A 24,266-nucleotide genomic window follows, 5' to 3' on the forward strand; every position below is an offset into this window, starting at 1 on the left:
AATTGCCGAATTGGTCCAGCCGTTCTTGAGTTTTACGCTTATCAACGCATTTGGCAATTCATTTTTATTTATATAGATAATAAACCCGAAACATACGCGTAAAGGAAGAATGTACAAATTAAACCCAATATTTTTTGACCTGATATATATATATAATGTTATGGCTTGTCTTTTGGTGCTCAGGTAAAATAAAAACTTTTAATTAACGTTCATAGTACGACAATGAAGCGCGCAGACCAAACGGCTGCGTAGCACAGCTCAGCAGTAATATGGGCAGGCAAGCAAGTTTCCCGCAGCCTGCCCGGGTTGGGTTCTGCTTGGCTTGGCTGGGAGTGAAGCAGCCTGCCCGTTCTGTTGACAACGCGTGGCGGCCTGCCTGCCTGGCCACCAGACAAGCATGGGCGGGTTAAAAGCGGAACATGTACACCTCTGGTGTAAATTACGTGTGATTATTTATTTTGCAGAGAAGTGACTGAAGGTCTTTTAAGTTTGTAGCTTTCTCTCTCTCTCTCTCTCTCTCTCCCTCTCTCTCCCTCTCCTCCCCCCCCCCCTCCCTCCCTTTCTCTCTCTCTCCTTCCCTCTCCCTCTCTCTCTTTTTCCTGAGTCGATTGGAGTCCTTTATGACTCAGTATGTAGCCTAAAGTGCCAACGGCCTTGCCACAATGGTTCCCATCAGATCACCTAAGTTAAGTGCTGTTGGGCTGGCCTAGTGCTTGGATGGGCGACCATTCGGTGTGCCAAGCACTGTTGGCAAGCGAGGTGCACTCAGCCCTTGTGATTCAAACTGAGGAGCTACTTGATTGAGAAGTAGTGGCTCCAGTTTTGTAAATTGACTTATGGGTGGGAGAGCTGTGGGATGAGCATGACACAGCGGCCAATGGGATGAGGATGACACAGCGCCCAGTCGGTACCATTTGGTCATCCCCTGTTCGAGCAGAGTTTAGTTTTTTATGTAGCCTAAGTATTCCACTTGTGCTCTTAAGTCCATTTTGTTATGTCTGGAACAGTAGATTGAAGTTTGCAAGACGTTGCAATCTTGTAGTGCCAGTTATTAATACATTGAGGTGACGGAAGTTATGGGATCGCTACATGCACCTATAAAGATGGCAGTAGAATTGCGTATCCAAGGTATAAAAGGACAATGCATTGGGAGAGCTGTCATTTGCAGTCAGGTGATTCACGTGAAAAGGCTTCTGACGTGATTATGGCTGCATGATGGGAAGTAATAGACTTTGAAAGCAGAATGGTAATATGAGCTATATGCATGGGACATTCCATTCTGGAAATCAGTAGGGAATCCAATATTCTCAGAGCCACAGCATCAAGAGTGTGCCAAGAATACCAAATTTCAGGGATTACCTCGCACCATGAATAATGCAGTGGCCGACGGCCTTAATTTAATGACCAAAAGCAGTGGCATTTGGGTAGAGTTGTTAGTGCTAACAGACAAGTAACCCTGCATGGAATAACTGCAGAAATCAATGTGGGATGTACGACAAATGTGTCCATTAGGGCAGTTCAGCGAAATTTGGCATTATTGGGCTATGGTGGCAGACAACCAATGCGAGTGCCTTCGCTACAATGTTAAATTGCCTGCAGTGCCTCTCCTGGGCTCACAACCATATTGGTTGGACCCTAATTACTGGAACACCATGGCCTCATCAGATGAGTCCTGATTTCAGTTGTTAAGAGCTGATGGTAGGGTTCAAGTACGATGCAGAAGCAATGGAACTGAGTTGTCAACAAAGCACTGTTCAAGCTAGTGGTGGCTCCATAATGGTGTAGGCTGTGTTTACACGGGGTGGACTGGGTCCTCTGGTTATGTTCAGAGACTTGGAGACAATTGCAGTCGTTGATGGGCTTCATCTTCCCAAACGATGATGGAATTTTTATGGATGTCAATGTGCCATGTTCCCAGGCCACAGTTGTTCGTGATTGGTTTGAAGAAAATTCTGGACAGTTCTAGCGAATGAGTTGGCCACTCAGACTGCCCAACGTGTACCCCATCAACATTTACGAGGTGTAATTGAGAGGTCACGTCATGCACAAAGTCGTGCGCCGGCATCACTTTTGCAATTATGAATGGATATAGAGGCAACAGGGCTCAATGTTTCTGCAAGGGACTTCTAACGAATTGTTGATTCCCTGTCACTTTTGAGTTGCTGCTCTGCGCCGGGCAAAAGTAGGTCCAACTCGATATCAGAAGGTATCCCATGACTTGTCACCTCAGTGTATATCGTCCAGTTAATTGAATGTGTTTGGAATATTTTGAATCAGCTCCAAAACACGTTGGTGCACTGTCAATCTGAAAAGCATCCTAGTGTATCTGACCAGTCCAAACGGAGTGTTGATGGTCATGAATTGATGGGATTGTTTGTCTGGTGTATGTATGTTGCTAAATAATCTACAATACATACACCAGAGTTAAAAAATACATTTTTGTGAATCTTAAATTGTATATGAGTAGTTTTAATTCTAGTTTGCTTTGTAACACTAATTTCTTATTAAACAATGGAAACTCCAGGTAGGAATATCAACAATATAGGAATCCTACTTACCATAAAGAAGACACATGAAGTTGTAGACAGGCACATTTAAAAGCCACTCACATGTAGCTTTCATCCACAGCCTTTGTCAGTAAACACACAAGCAAGCAAGCAAGCACACCTCATGCACATGTGACCACCATCTCCAGCATCTCGGACTGGAATGCAACACAATGTGGGATGCACACAGCAATCTGGAGGGGGAGGGGAAGGGGAAAGGGAAAGCAATAGTAGTGTACAGGTGGGGAGAGAGACAAACGCTTTCTGGTGGAGTGTGTGCAGAGTAGACTGCCAACAGGCACAGTAGCAGGAGGTTGGGGGGGCAGGGAAGTGGGAGAAAGGAACAAGAAAGGAGAGGAGCGCGGAAAGACAGGCAGATGCATTAGCTGAGGGCTGCAAATAAACATGGTGGGAGACTAGAATGGGGAAGAATTGGTAGGACAGAGGAGGTGCAAACTATTGGGTGGACGATGTGGGGACATTATGTTACTGTAGGTTGAGGCTGGGATTATCACAGGAGTAGAGAATGTATTGTAAGAATAACTCCCACCTGCCAGTTCAGGAAAGCTGGTGGTCAAGGGAGGATCCAGATGGCTTGGGTAGTGAAGCAGCCATTGAAATCAATTGTGTTGCGTTCAGCTGCATGCTGCACCACAGGATGGTCTACTTTGCTCTTGGCCATAATTTGGCAGTGGCCTTTCATCCTGGAGGACAGCTGGTCAGTAGTCACACCAGTATAAAAAGGTGTGCAATGATTGCAACAGAGCTGGTAAATGACATGACTGCTTTCACGGGTGACCTGGCCCCTGATGGGGTAGGATAAACCTGTGACAGGACTGGAATAGGTACTGTGGATGGGTGGATCAGGCAGGTTTTGCACCTTGGTCTTCCACAAGTATGTGATCCTTGTGGCAAGGGGTTGGGATTGGGAGTGGTTTAGGGATGGAGTAGGATGTTGTGGAGGTTGGGTGGACGATGGAACACAACTTTAGGGGGAGTGGGAAGTATGTCCCTCATTTCATGGCACGATGATATGTAATCAAAGTCCTGGCGAAGGACGGGATTCAGTTGACTGGGGTGGTCCCAGATGACAAATGGGACACTCGTTTGTTGCTGATTATTGAGGGCAGTGGGAAGATTGGGGTTGTGAGGGGAAATGGCATGTTTGTGGACTGGGTCTGGGGTATAGTGACTGTACTTGAAGGCCTTGATGAGAACCTCAGCATACTGAGTGAGAGAGTTTTTGTCACTGCAGATACGCCATGCCCGGGTACCCAGGCTATATGGGAGGGATTTTTTGGTGTGAAAGGCATGATGATTGTCAAAATACAGGTACTGTTGATGATCAGTGGGTTTAATGTGGACAAAGATGTGGAAGGAGTGATCAGAGAGGAGGAGGTCAACATCTAGGAAGGTGGCACGCTGGGTTGAGGAGGACCGCGTGAAGCGAAAGGGAAAGATGATGATGAGATTGTGAAGGAACGAAGATGGGGTGTCTTGGCCCTGGGTCCAGATCATGAAGATATCATCAATGAGCTTGAACCAGATTAGGTGTTTGGCATTTTGGGATGCCAGGGAGGTCTTCTCTAGATGGCCCATAAAAAGGTTGGCATAGGATGGTGCCGTTTGGGTGCCCATGGCTGTGCCACAGATTTGTTAATATACCTTCCCTTTAAATGAAATGTAATTGTGGGTCAGGATGAAGTTAGTAAGGTGTATGAGGAATGAGGTTGTGGGTTTGGAGTCTGAAGGACGTTGGGAAGGGTAGTGTTCAATAGCGGTAAGACCATGGGCATGAGAGATGTTGGTGCCAGCAGTGACAAGCAGGGATGCAGGAGGTAAAGGGATGGGGATGGTGGAGAGTCAGTGAAGAAAGTGATTGATGTCTTTGATGTGGGAGGCTAGATTACGGCAATTGGGTGGAGGTGTTGGTCAATGAATGCTGAAATTCTTTCAGTGGGAGCACAACAACTAGCCACAATGGGGTGTCTAGGACTGTTAGGTTTTTGAGTTTTGGGGAGCATGTAGAAGATCGGTGTGTGGGGTGTCATAGGGGTGAGGAGGGAAATGAGTTCAAAGGAGATGTTCTGGGAAGAGCATCAGGCTTTAAGTAGGGATTGGAGTTTGTGCACCACCTCCCAAAGTCTCACTGTCTGGCCACAGATGAGCATTCCCCTTGTAACTCAGTACCACCAAGGACTGGACCAATTGAATTACGTTCTCCACCATGGTTTCAACAACCTCTATCATGCCCTGAAATGAGAAATGTTCTGCCCACTATCCTTCCCACCCCTCCCACAGTGATATTTCGCCAACCACTGAACCTACACAATTTACTCATCCATCCGTACACAACTCCTACTCCCAACCTCTTACCATTTGGCTCATATTCCTGTAACAGATCTAGATACAAGACCTGTCCCATACATACTCCCACCACCACCTACCCCAGTTTGGTCACAAACATCACCTATCCCATCAAATACAGGGCTACCTGTGAAACCAGTCATGTGATCTACAAGCTAAGCTGCAATCACTGCCCTGCATTCTATGTGGCATGACAACAAACATGCTGTCTGTCCTCATGGCTGGCCACCAACAAACTGTGGCCAAGAAGGAACTGGACCACCCTGTTGCTAAGCCCCTGCTCAAAACGACATTCGTCATTTCAGTTATTGCTTCACAGCCTGTGCCACATGGAGCCTTCCCACCAACACCAGCATTTCTGAATTGCGCAGGTGGGGACTCTCCCTAAAATATATCCTATGTTCCCATAACCCTCCTGGCCTCAACCTTCATTCGTCATTGTCTTCACCCATCCAGCCCCTTCCTTGTTCTCCACCCCTACCTTGCTATCCTTCCCCCTCCCTGCTGCCACTTCCTCCTTACCCCATCATACAATGCAGCAGCTGCCCACAGTGTAGTTTCAGTTACCAGAAACAGCAGTCATGTGTGTGTGTGTGTGTGTGTGTGTGTGTGTGTGGTGGTTATTTTTGACAAAGGCCTTGTTGGCTGAAAGCTTATTTTTGACGGCCTTTTTGTTGTGCCTATCTGCGACTCAGCATCTCCTCTATATGGTGAGTAGCAGCTATCCTTTAGAAATAAATTGAAGTAGATAGGTTGCAAAACAGATGCTTGAGGTACACCGTCCTTAATACTTCTAACTTCTGATCTGTGTAACTTGTTAATGGGTATGTATTGCATCCTGTTACAGAGATGCGATGTTATCCAGTCTGCTGCTTGACCACAAGTACCAGTATTATCTATTTTCTTTACTAGGTCTGCATGATTTGTTTTGTCAGATGGCAAGGATAAGTCCAGAAAATCTCCAGAAACTATCATACGGGGCCAAGGTCTGTACAGTAAATTCTGTTAATGATTTTCCTTTCTGGTATCCATGCTGTTCTGGAGTTATAATATTATGCTTTTCCAGGTAAGCAGTTAGTCTGTTGAGCATGTGCATTTCTAATATTTTGGAGAAGCCTGGATACTGAGGATGTTGTTGTTGTCTTCAGTCCTGAGACTGGTTTGATGCAGCTCTCCATGCTACTCTATCCTGTGCAAGCTTCTTCATCTCCCAGTACTTACTGCAACCTACATCCTTCTGAATCTGCTTAGTGTATTCATCTCTTGGTCTCCCTCTACGATTTTTACCCTCCACGCTGCCCTCCAATGCTAAATTTGTGATCCCTTGATGCCTCAGAACATGTCCTACCAACCGGTCCCTTCTTCTTGTCAAGTTGTGCCACAAACTCCGCTTCTCCCCAATTCTATTCAATACCTCTTCATTAGTTATGTGATCTACCCATCTAATCTTCAGCATTCTTCTGTAGCACCACATTTCGAAAGCTTCTATTCTCTTCTTGTCCAAACTATTTATCGCCCATGTTTCATTTCCATACATGGCTACACTCCACACAAATACTTTCAGAAATGATTTCCTGACACTTAAATCTGTACTCGATGTTAACAATATTCTCTTCTTCAGAAACACTTTCCTTGCCATTGCCAGTCTACATTTTATATCCTCTCTACTTCACTCATCATCAGTTATTTTGCTCCCCAAATAGCAAAACTCCTTTACTACTTTAACTGAGGATAGCGGTCTGTAATTGTTAGGATCTTCATATTTTCCCTTTTTGTATATAGGTACCACTTTAATTAATGTAAGTTGATTGGGAAATACTCCTTGGAATGAGTAGTTGATAGTATCCAACAGTTGTGTGATTAATTTTGCTGCCACCTGCTTGATTAGGTAGTTTGACACTTTATGATGTCCAGCAGACTTTTTGACTTGAGATTTTTATACCATTGTCACTTCCTCATTAGATACTGGTATTAGGAACATGAAGTGGTTTGGTTTATTTGTCATTGTGGTTTGCTGAGTGAGTTCTTAGGTTACTGTGTTCATGCTTTAGCAGGGTGTATATGCCATGGGACGAACTCCTGTAAAAACCTGGAAGTTTTTTGATCTGGGAAAGATCAAGGAACTTTTTTAGAATTCTAGGAATTTTTCACTGTTTTAATTTCCAGATAAATTTTTGTTCTTTTGACTGATAAGAACTGCTACTGCAGAATAATACTGCAACAAGAACACAAATGAGAGAATAAAACCAAATGACACACACCAATAAAACAAATGACACACACCAGGGTCTGCTGACTGTGAAATATGTCAGAAACTTCAAGATGAAGACTGAGCAGTACTTTCGAACAACAAACTACTTTCAATGAGCATACTGTCACAACTGTTTACATTTACAAAAGGTTGCAGAAAAATATTGTTATGTCTGAGAATGTACAGTTAATTTCTTAAATCAAGGAACATTGGACTCATTCAAAACTAACTACTTTGAGCACTGGCCACTTGGAAAAATTTTGGGCTCAGGAGACCAGCTGTTTATGCCGTTATTTAAAACGTTACCGGCATATTTGTGTTTGGTATATCTTAAAGGGTAACATGCGAAAAAAGATTAAGCTTGAAAGTTAGTTTATTGACTGACTGCATCACAAGTCCTATGCTATGAATTTCTGCTGGCATTGGCTAGTGAGTCACATAACGTGAGCTAAGATTGGCTGACAAAATTGCATCGCAATCTCGATTTCAGTGCTTTAAAAGTTGTCATGGTGTAATTGGTGCCATTTATACTTATACTTTCATAATACGAAAACATGGAGTGTACATGTGGCAGTGCATTGAAGGTGCATTGTTTTTTGCTGGGTTTCATTTCCTAAAGTGCCGGCATAATCTATGCCAGTTTATAATACCTGTACCATTCAAAGGATTTGTAAGTGTTACAGCTTTAAGGGAAAGTTTATTGCCACTTAATATGGAAAAAAAGTGTATTTTTACTTGGGAAAAAATATATTTTCATGTGGGAGAAGATGCATTTTTAACCAGGAAATCCGTGAAATTTCTCCTCCTCCCCCCCCCCCCCTCTCCCCTCCGCATATCCACCTTGTTTAGGTTTTCTGTCATATCCATGTAGTTATTATTCAGGTTGCTGGCAATTTCTGTTTTATCTGTAATGTTTTTATTACTCACTTCCATACTTTCTGATTAATTTGTTTTCTGTGTATTTTTTGTCTTTCTGAGTTAATTATATCCCAGGCTGTTTTTATTTGCTGATTTTGAAATAATCTCATTAATTGATTTGGCTTTTTCTCCTCTTATCAGCTGTCTGTATCTCATCTGGTACTGTTTGTAGGTTTAAATACTTTCTCTCTGTTTTATTACTCTTATGGTAGCCTTCAGTTCTAGTTAGTTGCTTCTCTAAGTCTGGTGGTGGAGGGTAGGATCCAGATGGCTCAGGTAGCGAAGCAGTGATTGAAATTGAGCATTTTATGCTAAGTTGCATATTGTGCCCCTGGTGGTCTACTTTGCTCTTGGACACAGTTTGGTAGGCGCCGTTCATCCTGGTAGACAGCTGGTTGGTAGTCATGCCAATATAAAAAGCTGTGCAATGGTTGCAGCAGAGTTGGTTAACACACGAAAGTTTCCACCCCCTCTGTCCTATCATCTCTTCCCCATTCTCATCTCCTAGTCTCTTTGTTTGCTGCCCTCTTCCAATGCACCCACCCATCTCACCCACTTCTCTCCTTTTCGCTCCTTCTTTCCCTATCTCCCTGCCCCTCAGCCTCCTGACACTGCACCTGTTGCCATGCTAGTCCCTGGACACTCTGCCAGACAGTGTTCCTCTGTACCCTCATCACAGACTTCTATCGCTTCCCCTTGCCCGTCCTTTCCAGGTTGCAGCTGTTTCAACACTTTCTCGAGATTGTTACACCACAATTAGAGGAGAAAGATGTGAAACAGAATAAGCAACATTTCATCAAGACCACACCAGGTCCACCAGTGTCTGCATGGCCTCGGAAATTAATAGCAAAACAATAATTTGAGAAATTGTTGAAGGAAAACATGATCTGTCCGTCTGACAGCCTGTGGGCTTCACCATTGCATTAAGTTCACAAGGAAGATAAAACGTAAAACGTGGAAACCTTGTGGCGATTTCCGGGCACTAAACGCAAGGACAATACCAAATAAGCACCCGGTTCCGAATTTACATGAGTTTAACAATTTGCTAGCAGGATCACATGTGTTCAGTGTAGTGGATTGTGCGACAGCTTTGCAGTGGGAACACAGTTTAAGATGGGAAAAGATTAACTTCGGTTCAATATTTCGGTGCACACAAGTTACGGCCAGGCGCAGGCCTGTTGACAGTAAGTTATGCTACCGGTGGTTGTGAAGTAGAATGGAGACCACAGGGGTGTAGACCCCCTGAAAAAGAGTAGATGCAGCAGTTTGCATGGCCCAACCCAGGTATTATGAGTACATGACTCGGAGTGGTGCGTTAGCAAAATAGAGGCGCACAGCCGCGTTTAAATAGGTGCCGGTTCACTAACAAGACATTCAAGTGTGACAGCTCTCCTGGACGGCGGGGTGTGTCACACCACCGGCTACACGCAGCAGCAGATGGGGCGACAGCGTCTCAGTCCATGGCAGGTCGCCGGTTCGACCCTCTGAGGCCAACATGGGGTCTGCAGCCAGCCAGCAGCGGGCCACGCCATGGCTCACTACTGCATGCAGTCTTGTTGGCTTCCAACACACGCCAGAAGCATCCCAAGGCAAGGGCCACAGATTCGGATGCTGGATCGTGGGCACTTGTCACCGTAATCTTATCCACACTGGCGAGGAAGCACGCCATTAGCACCTTGCAGCTCCCAGTGGGCGGCACTGAGACAACGCGGATGAAGACCGCTGAGTAGGCTGCCGGCGCATCCTGACATTGTCACTACTTTGTGGCCGTGCAAGGCTGACACACAGCTGTGCGTCTCATGGGTCCCTGAGGCAGCCATTCCATGCCAAGCCGTTTCACAGACAGCGAAGTGGTGTCCTCAGCATTGTGGGACACGGTGAAGCAGACCGAGAGGAACGGGGGCTCTGTAGCTGGAAATAATAAATCACTTGGAAACTCATATGAGTTTTAATAAGGCGCATCCTGACAACCCATCCTCGTCCAACGTACACTCTACATTTGGTGTCTGAATAACGGGCGTTGTCTGTACTGTAAGACATTGGAGCCCACCTCCTCCATTACAGTTACAAAATGTGGGGGGTGTTGACCAATTTTTCTTTTTGAGTGTTGGACATTTTCTTCCTTTTTTATTTTTAGTATGGCTCCTGGCAGGCCATTTTAGATGTTTTGCAGAGGCATGTTATTTTTTTGCCAGAATAAGTGTTATTGTGTTTGGGGCAGTAAGATGTTGTTTTTCGTGGCATTTGATTACTTTTGTATTGGTGTATGATGACACATAACTGTAAGAAGTCAGGTTATTCTTGTACTTAAATGTTTGCTTTCGGGACTAACTGGGAACGAAAGCAACACAATGGCAGAGTCAAGGACACAAGGTATGTCGGAACCATAAGCGGTACAGATTTCGTGGGTAAAGGTAGCACAATTGACAGCGGTCAATACGCAGTTGAGAAGTGAATTAAGATCTAGAAGTGAGTGGGAAACCGCATCGGATCAGCCGTTTTTGTGTAGGGTGCCACAGCAGGAGATTGATCCAGTCACTGCGAGTTTGATTATTACGTTTTCTGGCAAGGCATCTGAGGATGTGCATTCATTCGTGGAGGACCTGGAAACTACAGCTGTGATGAATGGTTGGTCTGATGAACAGTTGTTACATGTAGCCAAGATTAGATTAACGGGTGAAGCTAAGACATATGTAAGGTGTTCTGAGGCCTTAAGGAAGGTGGGACAGTTTAACCAGTTGAAGGAGGGGCTTTTACAGACGTACAAGAAACAGAATAGCAATCAGTACTTCAGGGAGAGGTTGAATACAATGACGAAGAGGCAGGGGGAGACGATAGAGAAATTTGCGGACATGATAAGAGAAATTAATGAGTATACTTAAGAGTTGGGTCAGAGCAATGAAGCAAATGGTATTCTGTTGCAGGAGCTCGAGCAAAGGGCAGTTGGTGTATTTTTGAGGGAATTACCGGCGCATATGTTGCGGAAAGTGCGTGAAGGGCTCCAAAAGATTTGTATTCAGCCATTCAGCTGACAATTCAATGTGAGGAAATAGATCTGGCAACAGGGGTACTTGATAGACAAGCAGTTTTCACAGCAGGTGTAAAATGTTATAAGTGTGGGCGTTTGGGACACGTGCAGAGGCAGTGTACCCAGTCACCAAAGAATAGAAGAATGTTTGGAAACCAGCAGTGTGGAGGACGGAGAAGTGGAGTTAGTAGAGGTGGACAATCGTTAAATGGCAGAGGGGGCGCAAGACCCACCTGAGGGAGATCCCATTAAATTTCTGTGCTACAAATACGTATGCAGAGGTGGGATGTTCAGTGGTAGGATCCAAAAAGTTTAAGATTTTGTTGGACACAGGGGCGCAAGTGTCAGTGGCTGCTAAGAGTTTAATGGGATGAAGGAAGTTAGATCCACAGGGGATAAGGTCGTCACACCTTTGGGGTCAGTGACAGTTGACTTTCGCATAGGGGAACTCCGATTTGATGCAAGCATGGAGGTAATACCGTGGATAAGCGAGAGCTACAATGTGATGCTAGGAGTAGATATCTTGCATCAACATCATGCCAAAATTGACCTTGGGCAACGAACTGTGGAACTTGGTGGAATGTTATTTCAACTAGGGGAAACTTGTCGTTGCGGAGCTGTCACAAGGGGTGTTCAACTTAATGAACAAACCAACTGAACTGCGTACATTAACATTAAGGCTTAATTCGCATGTGTGTGTGTCTATTGGCACCGGGAAGTCGCTTTGGGTAAGTGTAGAGTCAAATCTACCTGTAGGTACATTGTGTGTTATTGAACCGTTGGAGGACAATGAATTTTTTGACCCATTAGGTTGTTTTGTGAAATGTAGTATTGTATGTGTACGAGAGGGAAACAATGGGCAAGTAGTCCCTGTGAACATGGATAATTTTAACGCTGTAATTGTGAATTTGGGAAAAGGAGTTTTAGTGTCAAATTTGGATGTATGAGATGACGAAGACTGGTGTTCAAGAGGTAGGCATAGCGATCAACCACTAACTGCCGATAGAACTGCATTGTGTAACAAGGTGAAGCATTTGAAAGGAGAAGAAAAAGAGCACACGGAAGAATTGTTGTTGGAATTTAAGGATTTGTTTTTTCCGTGAGGGCTGTTACCAGCAACTCCATTAATTCAACATAGGAGAACAACAGGGAATGAAGCACCTGTTTGCCATAAACCATACAGAATACCGAGGTATTTGCAGCCGATTGTGGAGGATTTCATTGTTCAGCAGCTTGCAAACGGTATTAGAGAACATAGTAATAGTTACTGGGGAGCGGGCATTGTTGTTGTGCCTAAAGAATCTATGGATGGAACTAAGAAATACAGGTTCTGTTGTGATTACAGATACCTCAGTAATTCGACAGTAACGGATGCATACTCCATTCCAAACATATTGGAGACTTAGGACAGTGCCAGTACTTTTCTACAGTGGAATTGACAAGCGGTGATCATCAGTTAGAGGTGGCTCCAGAGGCTCGTCCAAAAACTGCTTTCTCTATTCCTGGGCACCATTACCAGTACATCAGAATGCCATTCAGTTTAAAAAACGCTCCAGCAACATTTCAGAGTTTGCTAGACAGTGTGTTGAGGGGTTTGAAGCCATGGCGGTGTCTTGTCTATTTGGATGATATAGTGTTTTCAAGTAGTATGGAGCAGCATAGACAGCAGTTAAGGGAAGTCTTCATGATGTTAAGAGCAGCTCGTTTGACGTTGACCCTGGAGAAGTCTCATTTTGCATTGGAAGAAGTGAAATATTTAGGTCATATCATCAGTAAGGGCGGAGAGCGAACAGATCTGAGGTTGGTACAGGCTGTAAGGGATTTTCGGGAGCCGAAAACAGTTAAGGAAGTTCAATCATTCGTCGGAATGTGCAATTTCTATTAAAAGTTCGTGAAGGGTTTTGCAGATTTCGCACAGCCATTGATGCGATTGTTATGGAAGGGTGTGAAATTTGAATGGACAGAAGTGTGTCAGAAAGCGTTTACAAACTGAAAGAAGTGTTAACATCAAGCCCGGTTCTTGTATTTCCAGATTTTGAAAAGGAATTTATTCTAGCATGCCATGCATCGAATTAAGAATTATGGTGTGTTCTTAGTCAGGAAATTGATGGGAAAGAACATCCTGTAGCCTATGCGTCTAGGCAGTTGAATGCAGCAGAGAGGAATTACTCAACAACAGAGAGTGAGATGCTTAGTGTAATCTATGGAATCACATATTTTAAATGTTATTTATAGGGGAGAAGATTTTGGTTAGTGACAGATCATGCTGTGTTGAAGTTGTTGTTGGATTTGAAGGATCCATCCACTAGACTCGCTAGGTGGGCTGTAAGGCTTAGTGAATTCGACTACAAGGTGGTGCACAATCTTGGGAAGAAGCACGGTAATGCAGATGCACTGAGTAGAAAGGTGGCAAAAGTAGAAGTCATACATTGTGACCTAGCAATATGGCAAGGATTATGGGACGCTGACAACGACTGTGAAATGTATCCGACACAGCTACAATTCAATACGTACGACGGTCTTCTGTGCAGGGAAAAAAAGTTAGGGCCAAGGGTAGTAGTGGCAGCGAAACTGAGAGATAAGGTTTTAAAGGAAGCACATGATCACGTGTTACCCAGTCATGGAGGGTGTAGAGCGACAAATAGGAGTGTGGTGGAGAGGTAGGAAAGTGGATGTGGATCAGTATGTCACGAATTGTATACCATGTGCACAGAGAGCAGATTTGAGTCTGAAATGGATACAGCTACAAAGATTGCCAGAAGCGACATGTCCATTTTCTTTGTTGGCAATTGATGTCTTTCTGACAATAATAGACCATTTTTAGAGTTATGTGGAGATAGTGGCTGTGCCAAATCAACAGGAAGCAATGGTCGTGCAAGCATTATTAAAGAACTGAATTTTGAAGATTGGTGTACCGGAGACAATAATTACTGACCAAGGGACCAACTTCATGTCGGATTTAATGAAGGAATATTGTAAATTGTTGAATGGAAAGAAGTTGAGGACAAGCATGTTGCAGCCACAGGTAAACAGAAGGACAGAACGGGTACACAGAACAATTGGGAAGAAGCCGAGGTTTTATGTGGATTCTTATCACCGTCAGTGGGATGAGTATTTGAAGCATATTGTAAGCGCATACAATGCAAAAGTCCATACTAATACCGGTTTGAGCGAAAAATGCCGTCACGGTAGGAAGTTTACCATAGTATAGAGTAGGGCAATGGGTAATGCTATCCAGCCCCTATGCGCCACAAGGGGAAAACAAAGAAGTTCGTTGTGAGGTATCAAGGGCCATACCAAGTAGTTGAAACCACATCCCCTGTTAATGTTAAGCTTCAGCTGCCACCTAGAACAACGGTAGTACACATTGGGTGGTTGTCGTCATTTAAGAGTTATCCGGAAGTGATTCCAGGCATGTCACAGGAAGGGAAGAGGAAGAAAGAGATCCAGAAAGTAGTGGAGTATTTGTAGTTGTTTTTTGTTTTCTTGTTATGTATCAGTGGGTTTACACAGATTAATTAGGCATTGTATTTTCAAATGTTGTAGGTTTTTTCAAGTATTGTGAGCCGGCTGGGGACAGCAGTCTTTTTGAATGGGGAGGAAGGGTGATGGTGATCCCTGACCTCAGGCACTGAAAAGGGGAGCATTGAGCAATTTGGTAGAAGTAAAAAAACTGAGGAGGTATTGCTGATCTCGGCAGTTAAAAGCCGGTCCGCCGAGATGACGAGGGAGGAATTATGGAGCTGCCATAGAGGGAAGGTAATGGTATGTCCAGCCAGGGTGATAAGCACCAATCCGGACACGTGCATGGTGCAGTTATTTTTTGCCAGGAGGGAAGAAATAGACTGTCCAAGGGACAACATGGAGCCAGAATTGAGATTGCAACGGGTCGGGATGCGTTGGATTGTGTCCACCTATGAAAAATTAATAGTAGTAGCAAGTTGTTTTGACCAGGGAGTATTTGCCGAAGCAAAACGTATAGAGCTCGAGGGAAGCGGAATTTTAATCAGTGGACCTGTGCGTAACATAATAGGACCGATCTTCCATCCGCCAGCGTCAATTTCACGAGTCATGCAATTGAATGTTACACAGCCACAATTGTACTGGCCAGAAGCAACTTCAGAGTTTTTGCCAAGGTAGAATCTGACCTTGGTAAATCGACTCTGGAGCCAGGTCTGTTGAGATCCATAAACCAGTTCATTTCAGAGCAAGAGGGGCACATAACAGCCGAACAGCTTGTGCAGCATGTCGCTCAATATAGGGAAAGGCAACGATAAGTAATCTAAATCTAGATCCATACTCTGCAAGCCACCTAACGGTGTGTGGCGGAGGGTACCTTGAGTACCTCTATCCGTTCTCCCTTCTATTCCAGTCTCGTATTGTTCGTGGAAATTAGGCTTGTCGGTATGCCTCTGTGTGGGCTACAATCTTTGATTTTATCCTCATGGTCTCTTCGCGAGATATATGTAGGAGGGAGCAATATACTGCTTGACTCCTCGGTGAAGGTATGTTCTCGAAACTTCAACAAAAGCCCGTACCGAGCTACTGAGCGTATCTCTTGCAGTCTTCCACTGGAGTTTATCTATCATCTCCGTAACACTTTCGCGATTACTGAATGATCCTGTAATGAAGTGCACTGCCGTCCATTGGATCTTCACTATCTCTTCTATCAACCCTATCTGGTACGGATCCCACACCGGTGAGCAGTATTCAAGCAGTGGCCGAACAAGCGTACTGTAACCTACTTCCTTTGTTTTCGGATTGCATTTCCTTAGGATTCTTCCAATGAATCTCAGTCTGACATCTGCTTTACCGACGATCAACTTTATATGATCATCCCGTTTTAAATCACTCCTAATGCGTACTCCCAGATAATTTATGGAATTAACTGCTTCCAGTTGCTGACCTGCTATATTGTAGCTAAATGATGAGGGATTTTTCTTTCTATGTATTCGCAGCACATTACACTTGTCTACATTGAGATTCAATTGCCATTCCCTGCACCATGCGTCATTTCGCTGCAGATCCTCCGGCATGTCAGTACAATTTTCCATTGTTACAACCTTTCAATATACCACAGCATCATTCGCAAAAAGCCTCAGTGAACTTCCGATGTCGTCCACAAGGTCATTTATGTATATTGTGAATAGCAACGGTCCTACGACACTCCCCTGCAGCACACCTGAAATCACTCTTACTTCGGAAGACTTCTCTCCATTGAGAGTCATTAAGTAATGACCGTTTTGAGCACCTATGTGCCAAGTGCCATCGCACCCTCAACTTTGTTGTGTGTTGCTTTTATTCTGATCAGTCGGAGAGCCAATTTCTAGAGGGAACCGACGGTAGTTCAAATCCCAGTGGATTGGATACCGAGGGTGTAAGACGGGTAGATAAGGAGTTGATCGAGCGTTAAGTGGAGTGGGAGCACATCTAAGTTTTCTAATAGTAGTAGTAAATATGTCATAAGTATGTGCCGACCCAAACAAGTTTAAGAGTAGTTAGTTGTTGACCTGGGTACTGGGTCTTTCCGAAGGGGGGAATAATGTAGCGGCACCACTGTTTAAGATGGGAAAGGTTTAGCTTCGGTGCAATATTTTGAAGCGCACAAGTTATGGCCAGGCACGGGCCTGTTGACAATAAGTTATGCTACCAGTGGTTGCGAAGTAGAATGGAGGCCTCAGGGCTGTAGACCCGCAGAAAAGAGTAGATGCAGTGATTTGCATGGCACAAGTTACAGGCAGAAGTGGCCCACTGGCCCAACCCAGGTGATATGAGTACTGACTCGGAGTGGCGTGTTAGCAAAACAGAGGCGCACAGCCGCGTGTAAATAGGCGCTGGTTCACTAACAAGTCATTCAAGTGTGACAGCTCTCCCGGACAGTGGGGCATGTCACACAACCGGCTACACGTAGCAGCAGATGGGGTGCCAGTGCCCCAGTCCACGGCAGGTCGCTGATTTGGCCCTCTGAGGCCAACGCAGGGTCCACAGCCAGCCAGGGCCGGGCCATCCTATGGCTCGCTACCGCAGGCAGTCTTGTTGGCTTACAACACACGCCGGAAGAATTCCAAGCCAAGGGCCACAGATTCGGATGCCGGATCGTGGGCACTTGTCACTGCGATAGTGGCCATGCTGTCGAGGTAGCACGCCACGGGCGCCTTGTAGCTCCCAGCGGGTAGCACTGAGACGAAACGGGCAAAGACCGCTCAGTCGACTGCCAGCACATCCTGACGTCATCACAACTGCACAGCCGAACAAGGCCGACACACAGTTGTGCGTTGCGCGGATCGCTGAGGCAGCCATTCCGCGCCATGCTATTTTGCAAACAGCGAAGTGGTGTCCTCAGCATTGCGGGATCCAGTGATGCAGACTGAGAGGAATGGGGGCACTGTAGCTGGAAATAATAAATCACTTGGTAAACTCGGACGAGTTTTGATACTGCGCATCATGACAGCCCATCCTCGTCCGACATACCCTCTACAGCTTATATGCAAATTCCAGTGCCAGCAGAATTCCCAAAGACAGCTATAACTACCCTGTTTGGCCTTTTCGAACACACGCATATGCCTTTTGGACTTAAAAATGCAGTCCAGATATTGGCAAAGGATTATCGACAAGGTTTTGCATGGCCTGCAGTTTTGTTTCACCTACATTGACAACATTCAAGTGTTTTCTAAAACGACAGCCAAGCATGAGGATCATCTGACACAGGTTTTTCAATGTCTCAGTGATTATGGTGTGGCCATTAATCGCAAGAAGTGGGTCCTAGGACAAAACCAAGTGACTTTTTTAGAGTATTTAGTTACCGCAGCAGGAATTATTCCAATGCCGGAGGAGGTGCAAGCGTTACCACAGGTATCACCCCCGACCACATACCAAGAATTAAGAAGTGCAACTAGCCATTTTGGTTACTCCCAGTTTGCCAGTAAGCAACATCAAAGGCCAGACGTAACAAGGTTACCAATTCCGATGCTCTCATCTGCGTTAAAGTCTTTCCACCTTCTGGCTTGTGCGATTCTCTTATGTTGCATTTACAATTGCAGACCATCCTTTATATGGTTTGTGATTCTGGAGAACATTTTTGCACATCACCAGATCTCTGAAGACCATGATTAGTGTACACTGGCAATCAGCAACCTTGACCAGTGGGCAGCTGCTTTAGTTTCGGACATTATTTTGCATCCACTTCACCAGTAAGCCTACCTTGCTCATAAAACAGCTTAAGTTGCTTGTTGCATTAAACTACCACTTGAACAAGTGCTGTAGCACGAAAAACACGCTGACAAAAACCCATCAGAGTTTTGGAGACATTTATATGCTATGGTTGACACTAATGTGGTTTCTGACAATTTGTTGTTACATATCTGGCAACAACAGCTGGCTTCACAAGTACAGCTAGCTCTAATTGTGCATGTAGAGCAATCTTTACTGAAGTTACTGCAAGTTGCAGGATGCATGCAATGGTAGATTTGATTGCTGTGGTGGCTGCAGCACCAATAGCTACAAGTGTTCCAGCCAAATAAAACTGTCGACCACCAAGCTCAAGTAAAGAGATGATGCCTCACTGTGCCACTGTCTCGTAGTGGCACTCACTGAGCATAACCATAGAACTTTGAATCCTATGTGTTACAATTGAAATGATGATAAAGAGGTTTCAAGCATTACAACTGTGGAGTGGCCCTAATAAAAGTTCACGTTCACAACATTATTCTGTTCATCAATCTCAAGATCACATACAATACCAAGCTAGCTGTACTAACGTCTGCTAGTATCATAGATATTTCTGATGTCAAGCTCTGAAGTGCATGAAGCCTTGTTGCGAGTGCCAAAAATGCAAGGGCAATCTAGGTTATTTGTGACAGATGGTCACAATGATAAACAGTGCTGCCAACAAAAGGAGCAGTCTCACAACTGGTCACAGGTGGTGGCACAATGGCAGAAGTGTCATTTATAACAGTGCAACACATGCTCAGATGATTCAGTCTCTACTGCCCCCACTGTATAATGCAGTGTTATGCTGGTTACATATTTCTGGCAAAAATCCTGGTTTGGTTTACCTGATCAACATCAGCTCAGAAGACAGCACTCTCCCTACTCCATGCACAACTGATGTAATGTTTGATAAACTTCCATATTTAACATCTGCAAACAACTCTATTATCCTCACCCATGGCCACAGAGATCTGACAATCAGTGCTTCCCATTTTGAGTGGATTTTTGTGGTTGCAGACATGACACAGCCCATCTTAGGCACTGATTTGCTTTCACATTTCAAGGGTGCTGATTTGCTTCCACATTTCATGCTTACTGTGGATTTCACAAATGCATCTCTAATAAATTGGCTCAGCAGTCACAAATTGAAGGAACTCGGGGTTGTTCTGCTTTTGGCATGCTGGGAAGAGTTGAAAATATAGGTACACATTTCTCTCAGGACATTAACATTGTGCATACTGTGGAGTTTTTTTCAGTGCCACAGAGGTTGAAGCAACAACATAACATTAAACCCTGTGATTTGCACTACATATGTATGACCTCTGGCCCACCAGTTTCACACTGTGTCCACATGATTGCACTAGAATGCCTCATAGAGACTAAAGCAATGTTCAGGAAATGCTTCATTCGGGTGTTATCAGTCATCCCGACAGTCTGTGGTCCTTAAGGATGCCTCTTAGTATCCCAGCAGGGATTACTGTGAATTGAATGCTAGAACTGTACTAGATAGGCATCCCATAGCTATTACATTGCCATCTGCTTTGGGAGTTGCAACTGTTTTCACTCTTCTGGACTGCTACAAGTCTTACAATCAAATTCCAATAATGTCTAGTTATATACAAAAACAGCTGTGATAAAGCCTTTTATTCTTTGATTTCTTGTATTCATGTCATTTGGACTCAAAAAAACACTGTTGAAACATGGCATAGCTACATTGACAAAGGTTTTCAGGGACTGACGTTCTGTTTCACATATGTAGTCGATATCCTGGTATTCTCGTCAACACTCAGTTACATAACAGGGATGTTCATGAAGTATGACATTGACCTTATAGCCGTGACACGGTGATAACTGAGGATAAATGTGCCACGTGGAAAAGTGAATTAACCTTCCTTGGCCATAGGATCTCACCTCGTGGTGTCTGCCTGCTATCAGAGAAGTTATCCATTTTACATTACCTTCCAAAGCCACAAGATTAGCAGCACTTGAGATATTTTTTGTGCATGGTGAATTTTTATTGCCACCATCTTCCAGTGACAGCTTCCATTCAAACACGTCTAAAGAACACACTTTTTGGTCACAACACCAAGGGCAAATGAGTACTCAAGTGGACTCCAGGAATGGACAAACCTTTCTGTGGTCTACAGGTGAGTCTCGTGAAAGAAATGTTGCTCTCCCATCCTGTACCATCTACAGTATTGGCCAGCCAGTAATGTAGATACCAGTCAAAGTGTAACTGGTGCAATACACCAAAAAGTCAACAATCATTGGTAGCTAGTTTTTTTTTCTAAAAAAAAAATAAAAAAAATACAGCCAGGGCAAAAGAAATGAAGTGCAAATGATAGAGAGCTTCTGGTGATATGTGAGATTTTGAGGCAGTGTTGCCCTCAAATTGAAGCTCAGCCATCGATGATCTATACAGATCCTGACCCAATCATATCAGCCTTTCAGAATGTCAGTGCTAAATGTTCCTCTTGACATTTCAGGCACAATGAATTTATGTCAGTTTATCTCGTAAATTCATAACATTAAAGACACAGAAAATATAGTTGCTGAGCACTTTTCTTGCATTTGTAGTTTGGTTAATGTTTTGAACTAAAAAATCTCACTATGATCCTAGCAACAAATTGACAACTGCAACTTTTAGTAAATGATCCTTGCATGGGATTGAGGCTGAAGCAAGTCGAGGCACTAGGTGGCAACTCTAAAATATGGTGCGATGTCTCACAATGGAAACTGTGACCCTACATTTTGCCGCATTTTCAAAAAAGTGGCATTCAACCGTGTCCACAGCCTATTACATCTAGGGGAAAATGCCACTACTATATTACAAATCAGCAGTTTTGCGTGGCTGTGAATTTAAAAAAAAAAATGTCGTGGTGGTGGTGGTGGTGGTGGTGGTGGTGGAGGTGGAGGGCTGGGTTCCTGCATACTGCCAACACCAGCAGTGCAAACTGGGATGTTATGCTCAGACAGATATTGAACATCTCCTTGTGCCTCCAGTGGATATCGGTTACATACACATTGACCTCATGGGATCTCTACCATCTTCAGAAGGCTACAAGTATCTATTCATGGCAGTACACGGATGTGTGAGAAGTGCAGAAGCTATGCCAGTCACAGATATATCCACCGAGACAGTTGCAAAAATGCTTGTTGCAAATTGATTAACATGCTTCAGCTGTCCTCACCACATTACAATAGATTAGGGCCGTACATTTTTCAAAGCCACCACACTACAAGCTACCATCATGCCAGCAATGGAATGGTTGAAAGGGGGTATAGTATTATAAAGGCTGTTCTCGTTTGACCAAAAGAAGTGTATGGAAACACTTTCTCTGGTCTTTTTAGGACTATGGACAGCTTATAAACGGGACATCTGTAAGTCATTGTCTGAAATCCAAAGTGGTTTATGGGGAGCCACTGAGGATTGTGGCAAACTTCTTCACACCTGCACTAAACTGGGTGGAACTGCCACAGTTGGTACAGCCGATTCCTGAACATGTTGCAAAGCTCCAACGGCTACCTGTTTTGCACCACCGTGAACACAAAATTTTTGTACACAAAGCCTTGGCCGGCTGCTCCCATAGCATGCTGCATGCTGATTTAGTTCGAGCACCTCTTCAGCCCTCATACACCAGACCTTTCCAAGTGATCCAACATAGACAGCACCTGTTAGACATTTTGCAAAATGTCAAATGCAACAAGGTACCTGTAGAGAGGGAAACAAGTGTGGGTGGTAAGTCGCCACCTTTGGACTGCATGTCGACAATCGAGGTTACGCAATGCCCTGACGCATTTATGCAGACCTCAGCTACGGGCTCAACTACCAGCTGCTCACTTCTTGTCATACTTTTGACCACACCTATAGCTGCAACAGTACTGCAATCAACCACCCGCACAAGAACCAGATGAGTTATGTTCAAGTACCTCTATACTCAGGGTGCTCTGTGTTTTAGGATGGGGCTGTGTGGGGAAAAATGATCAACCATATATAAGTTCTGTGAAAGTCTTGTTTATTCACTGCCTATTTTATTGTTCAAAAGTTGATGCATTGATTTCCTTTCCTCAGGAAAAGTGATTATCATTATACCAACAATTAGTGTTGATATTAATTTGTGGGTATTTAAGTTCATCTGGAAGCCTTGTGTAACTGATTTATTATAAAACAATTTATATTATACATACAAATTGTACAATATTGTGATTTCTTGGATAAATACAATACATCGCTAGAATCATTTCGGGCTGTTGTTTAGCTCCAGTGCAATTGTGTGTGTCCCCTGTATTACCCATAAGTTGCCCAAAAGTTCTATTGAAAAACAAAATTTTGCCAAGCTGAGATGTAGCATTATATATGAAGCATTGATTCTAATTTATGGATATTTTTAATTTTCAGATACAGCTGCAAATTGCCTCACGACAGATATACTAATCTTGCCCCATTGTGGTATCTGTTGCTCAGGGGTGGAAAGTGTGTGTGTTTTGTGCAGTTACCAGTGAACTCGGTGTTGAAAGTGAGCATAGAGGTAAAAGGATTTCTGCTTTAGAGAAAAATGTTGTTTTTAGTTACCCAGTTATATTAGAAAATATTGAGATTTCTTACAATGTACACATGTATGTTATTTTAATAATAAGTTTATAACGCTTAATTGTACAGCTTGACTTCATGAAAAAAGAAACAAACTGCCTATTGGCTTCTGTCTCGGGTTCTTCGGCCGACGTTCATCTAATGATTTTTCTGACGTTTCGCCAGCACGAGTGGCTGGCATTGTCAAAGCTTCACCCTCCATTGCCGGTGGTGAACTGGAGCCGAGCTCGCGGGCGCAGGCTATATGTACCTGGCGCGCCAACGTCCGAGGGCTTCTCCGCGGTCATTTCCGGTGCGGTTCTCCTCTTGCTACCTGCGACGGTCGTTCGCTGCAGTACGGGAAGCCAGGATCCGTTGACCTTAAGGCTTTCCTCTTTCTTGTTCAAACTGTTCGCGTGTTTTTGTATTTCTACAGCTTCTCTGAACAAGCGCGTGTGATAGTGCTTCTCTACAGCCAGAACTTCCGTGTCGGCGAATTTTATTACATGGTCGGTCTCATTCAGTGCGTGCTCTGCCACGGCCGATTTCTCCACCTGCCCCAACCTGCAATGTCGTTTATGCTCTTTGATCCTGGTGTTAATGGATCGTCCAGTCATTCCGACATAAACTTTTCCGCATGTGCATGGTATGCGGTATATTCCCGACATTGCAAGTGGGTCTCGGGCGAAGGAGGAAAGAGACCCACTTGCAATGTCGGGAATATACCGCATACCATGCACATGCGGAAAAGTTTATGTCGGAATGACTGGACGATCCATTAACACCAGGATCAAAGAGCATAAGCGACATTGCAGGTTGGGGCAGGTGGAGAAATCGGCCGTGGCAGAGCACGCACTGAATGAGACCGACCATGTAATAAAATTCGCCGACACGGAAGTTCTGGCTGTAGAGAAGCACTATCACACGCGCTTGTTCAGAGAAGCTGTAGAAATACAAAAACACGTGAACAGTTTGAACAAGAAAGAGGAAAGCCTTAAGGTCAACGGATCCTGGCTTCCCGTACTGCAGCGAACGACCGTCGCAGGTAGCAAGAGGAGAACCGCACCGGAAATGACCGCGGAGAAGCCCTCGGACGTTGGCGCGCCAGGTACATATAGCCTGCGCCCGCGAGCTCGGCTCCAGTTCACCACCGGCAATGGAGGGTGAAGCTTTGACAATGCCAGCCACTCGTGCTGGCGAAACGTCAGAAAAATCATTAGATGAACGTCGGCCGAAGAACCCGAGACAGAAGCCAATAGGCAGTTTGTCAACAAGTGGCCACGAAAGCCTCAACAATTTTTAAAAAAGAAACATATTTTTGGAAATGAATATTGAAATCCTGCAACCAGATAAGATGGAAATAAAAATATTCTCATT

The 24,266-nt window shown here is 44.3% G+C and overlaps 1 protein-coding gene across 7 annotated transcripts in view; it reads left to right on the top strand.

The window, feature by feature from the left end:
* LOC126260799 (endoribonuclease Dicer-like) overlaps positions 1-24,266 on the top strand; it is a 450,082-nt gene that overhangs the window by 234,558 nt on the left and 191,258 nt on the right. For all 7 annotated transcript variants that reach the window (XM_049958149.1, XM_049958148.1, XM_049958147.1 and 4 more), the window contains exon 11: positions 22,719-22,848. In XM_049958149.1, the coding sequence (XP_049814106.1) occupies positions 22,719-22,848 (130 nt within the window). The remainder of the gene's footprint in view (positions 1-22,718; positions 22,849-24,266) is intronic.

This window comes from Schistocerca nitens, chromosome 5 (assembly GCF_023898315.1).
Source record: "Schistocerca nitens isolate TAMUIC-IGC-003100 chromosome 5, iqSchNite1.1, whole genome shotgun sequence".
In the NCBI taxonomy this organism is placed as follows: Eukaryota; Metazoa; Arthropoda; class Insecta; order Orthoptera; family Acrididae; genus Schistocerca; species Schistocerca nitens.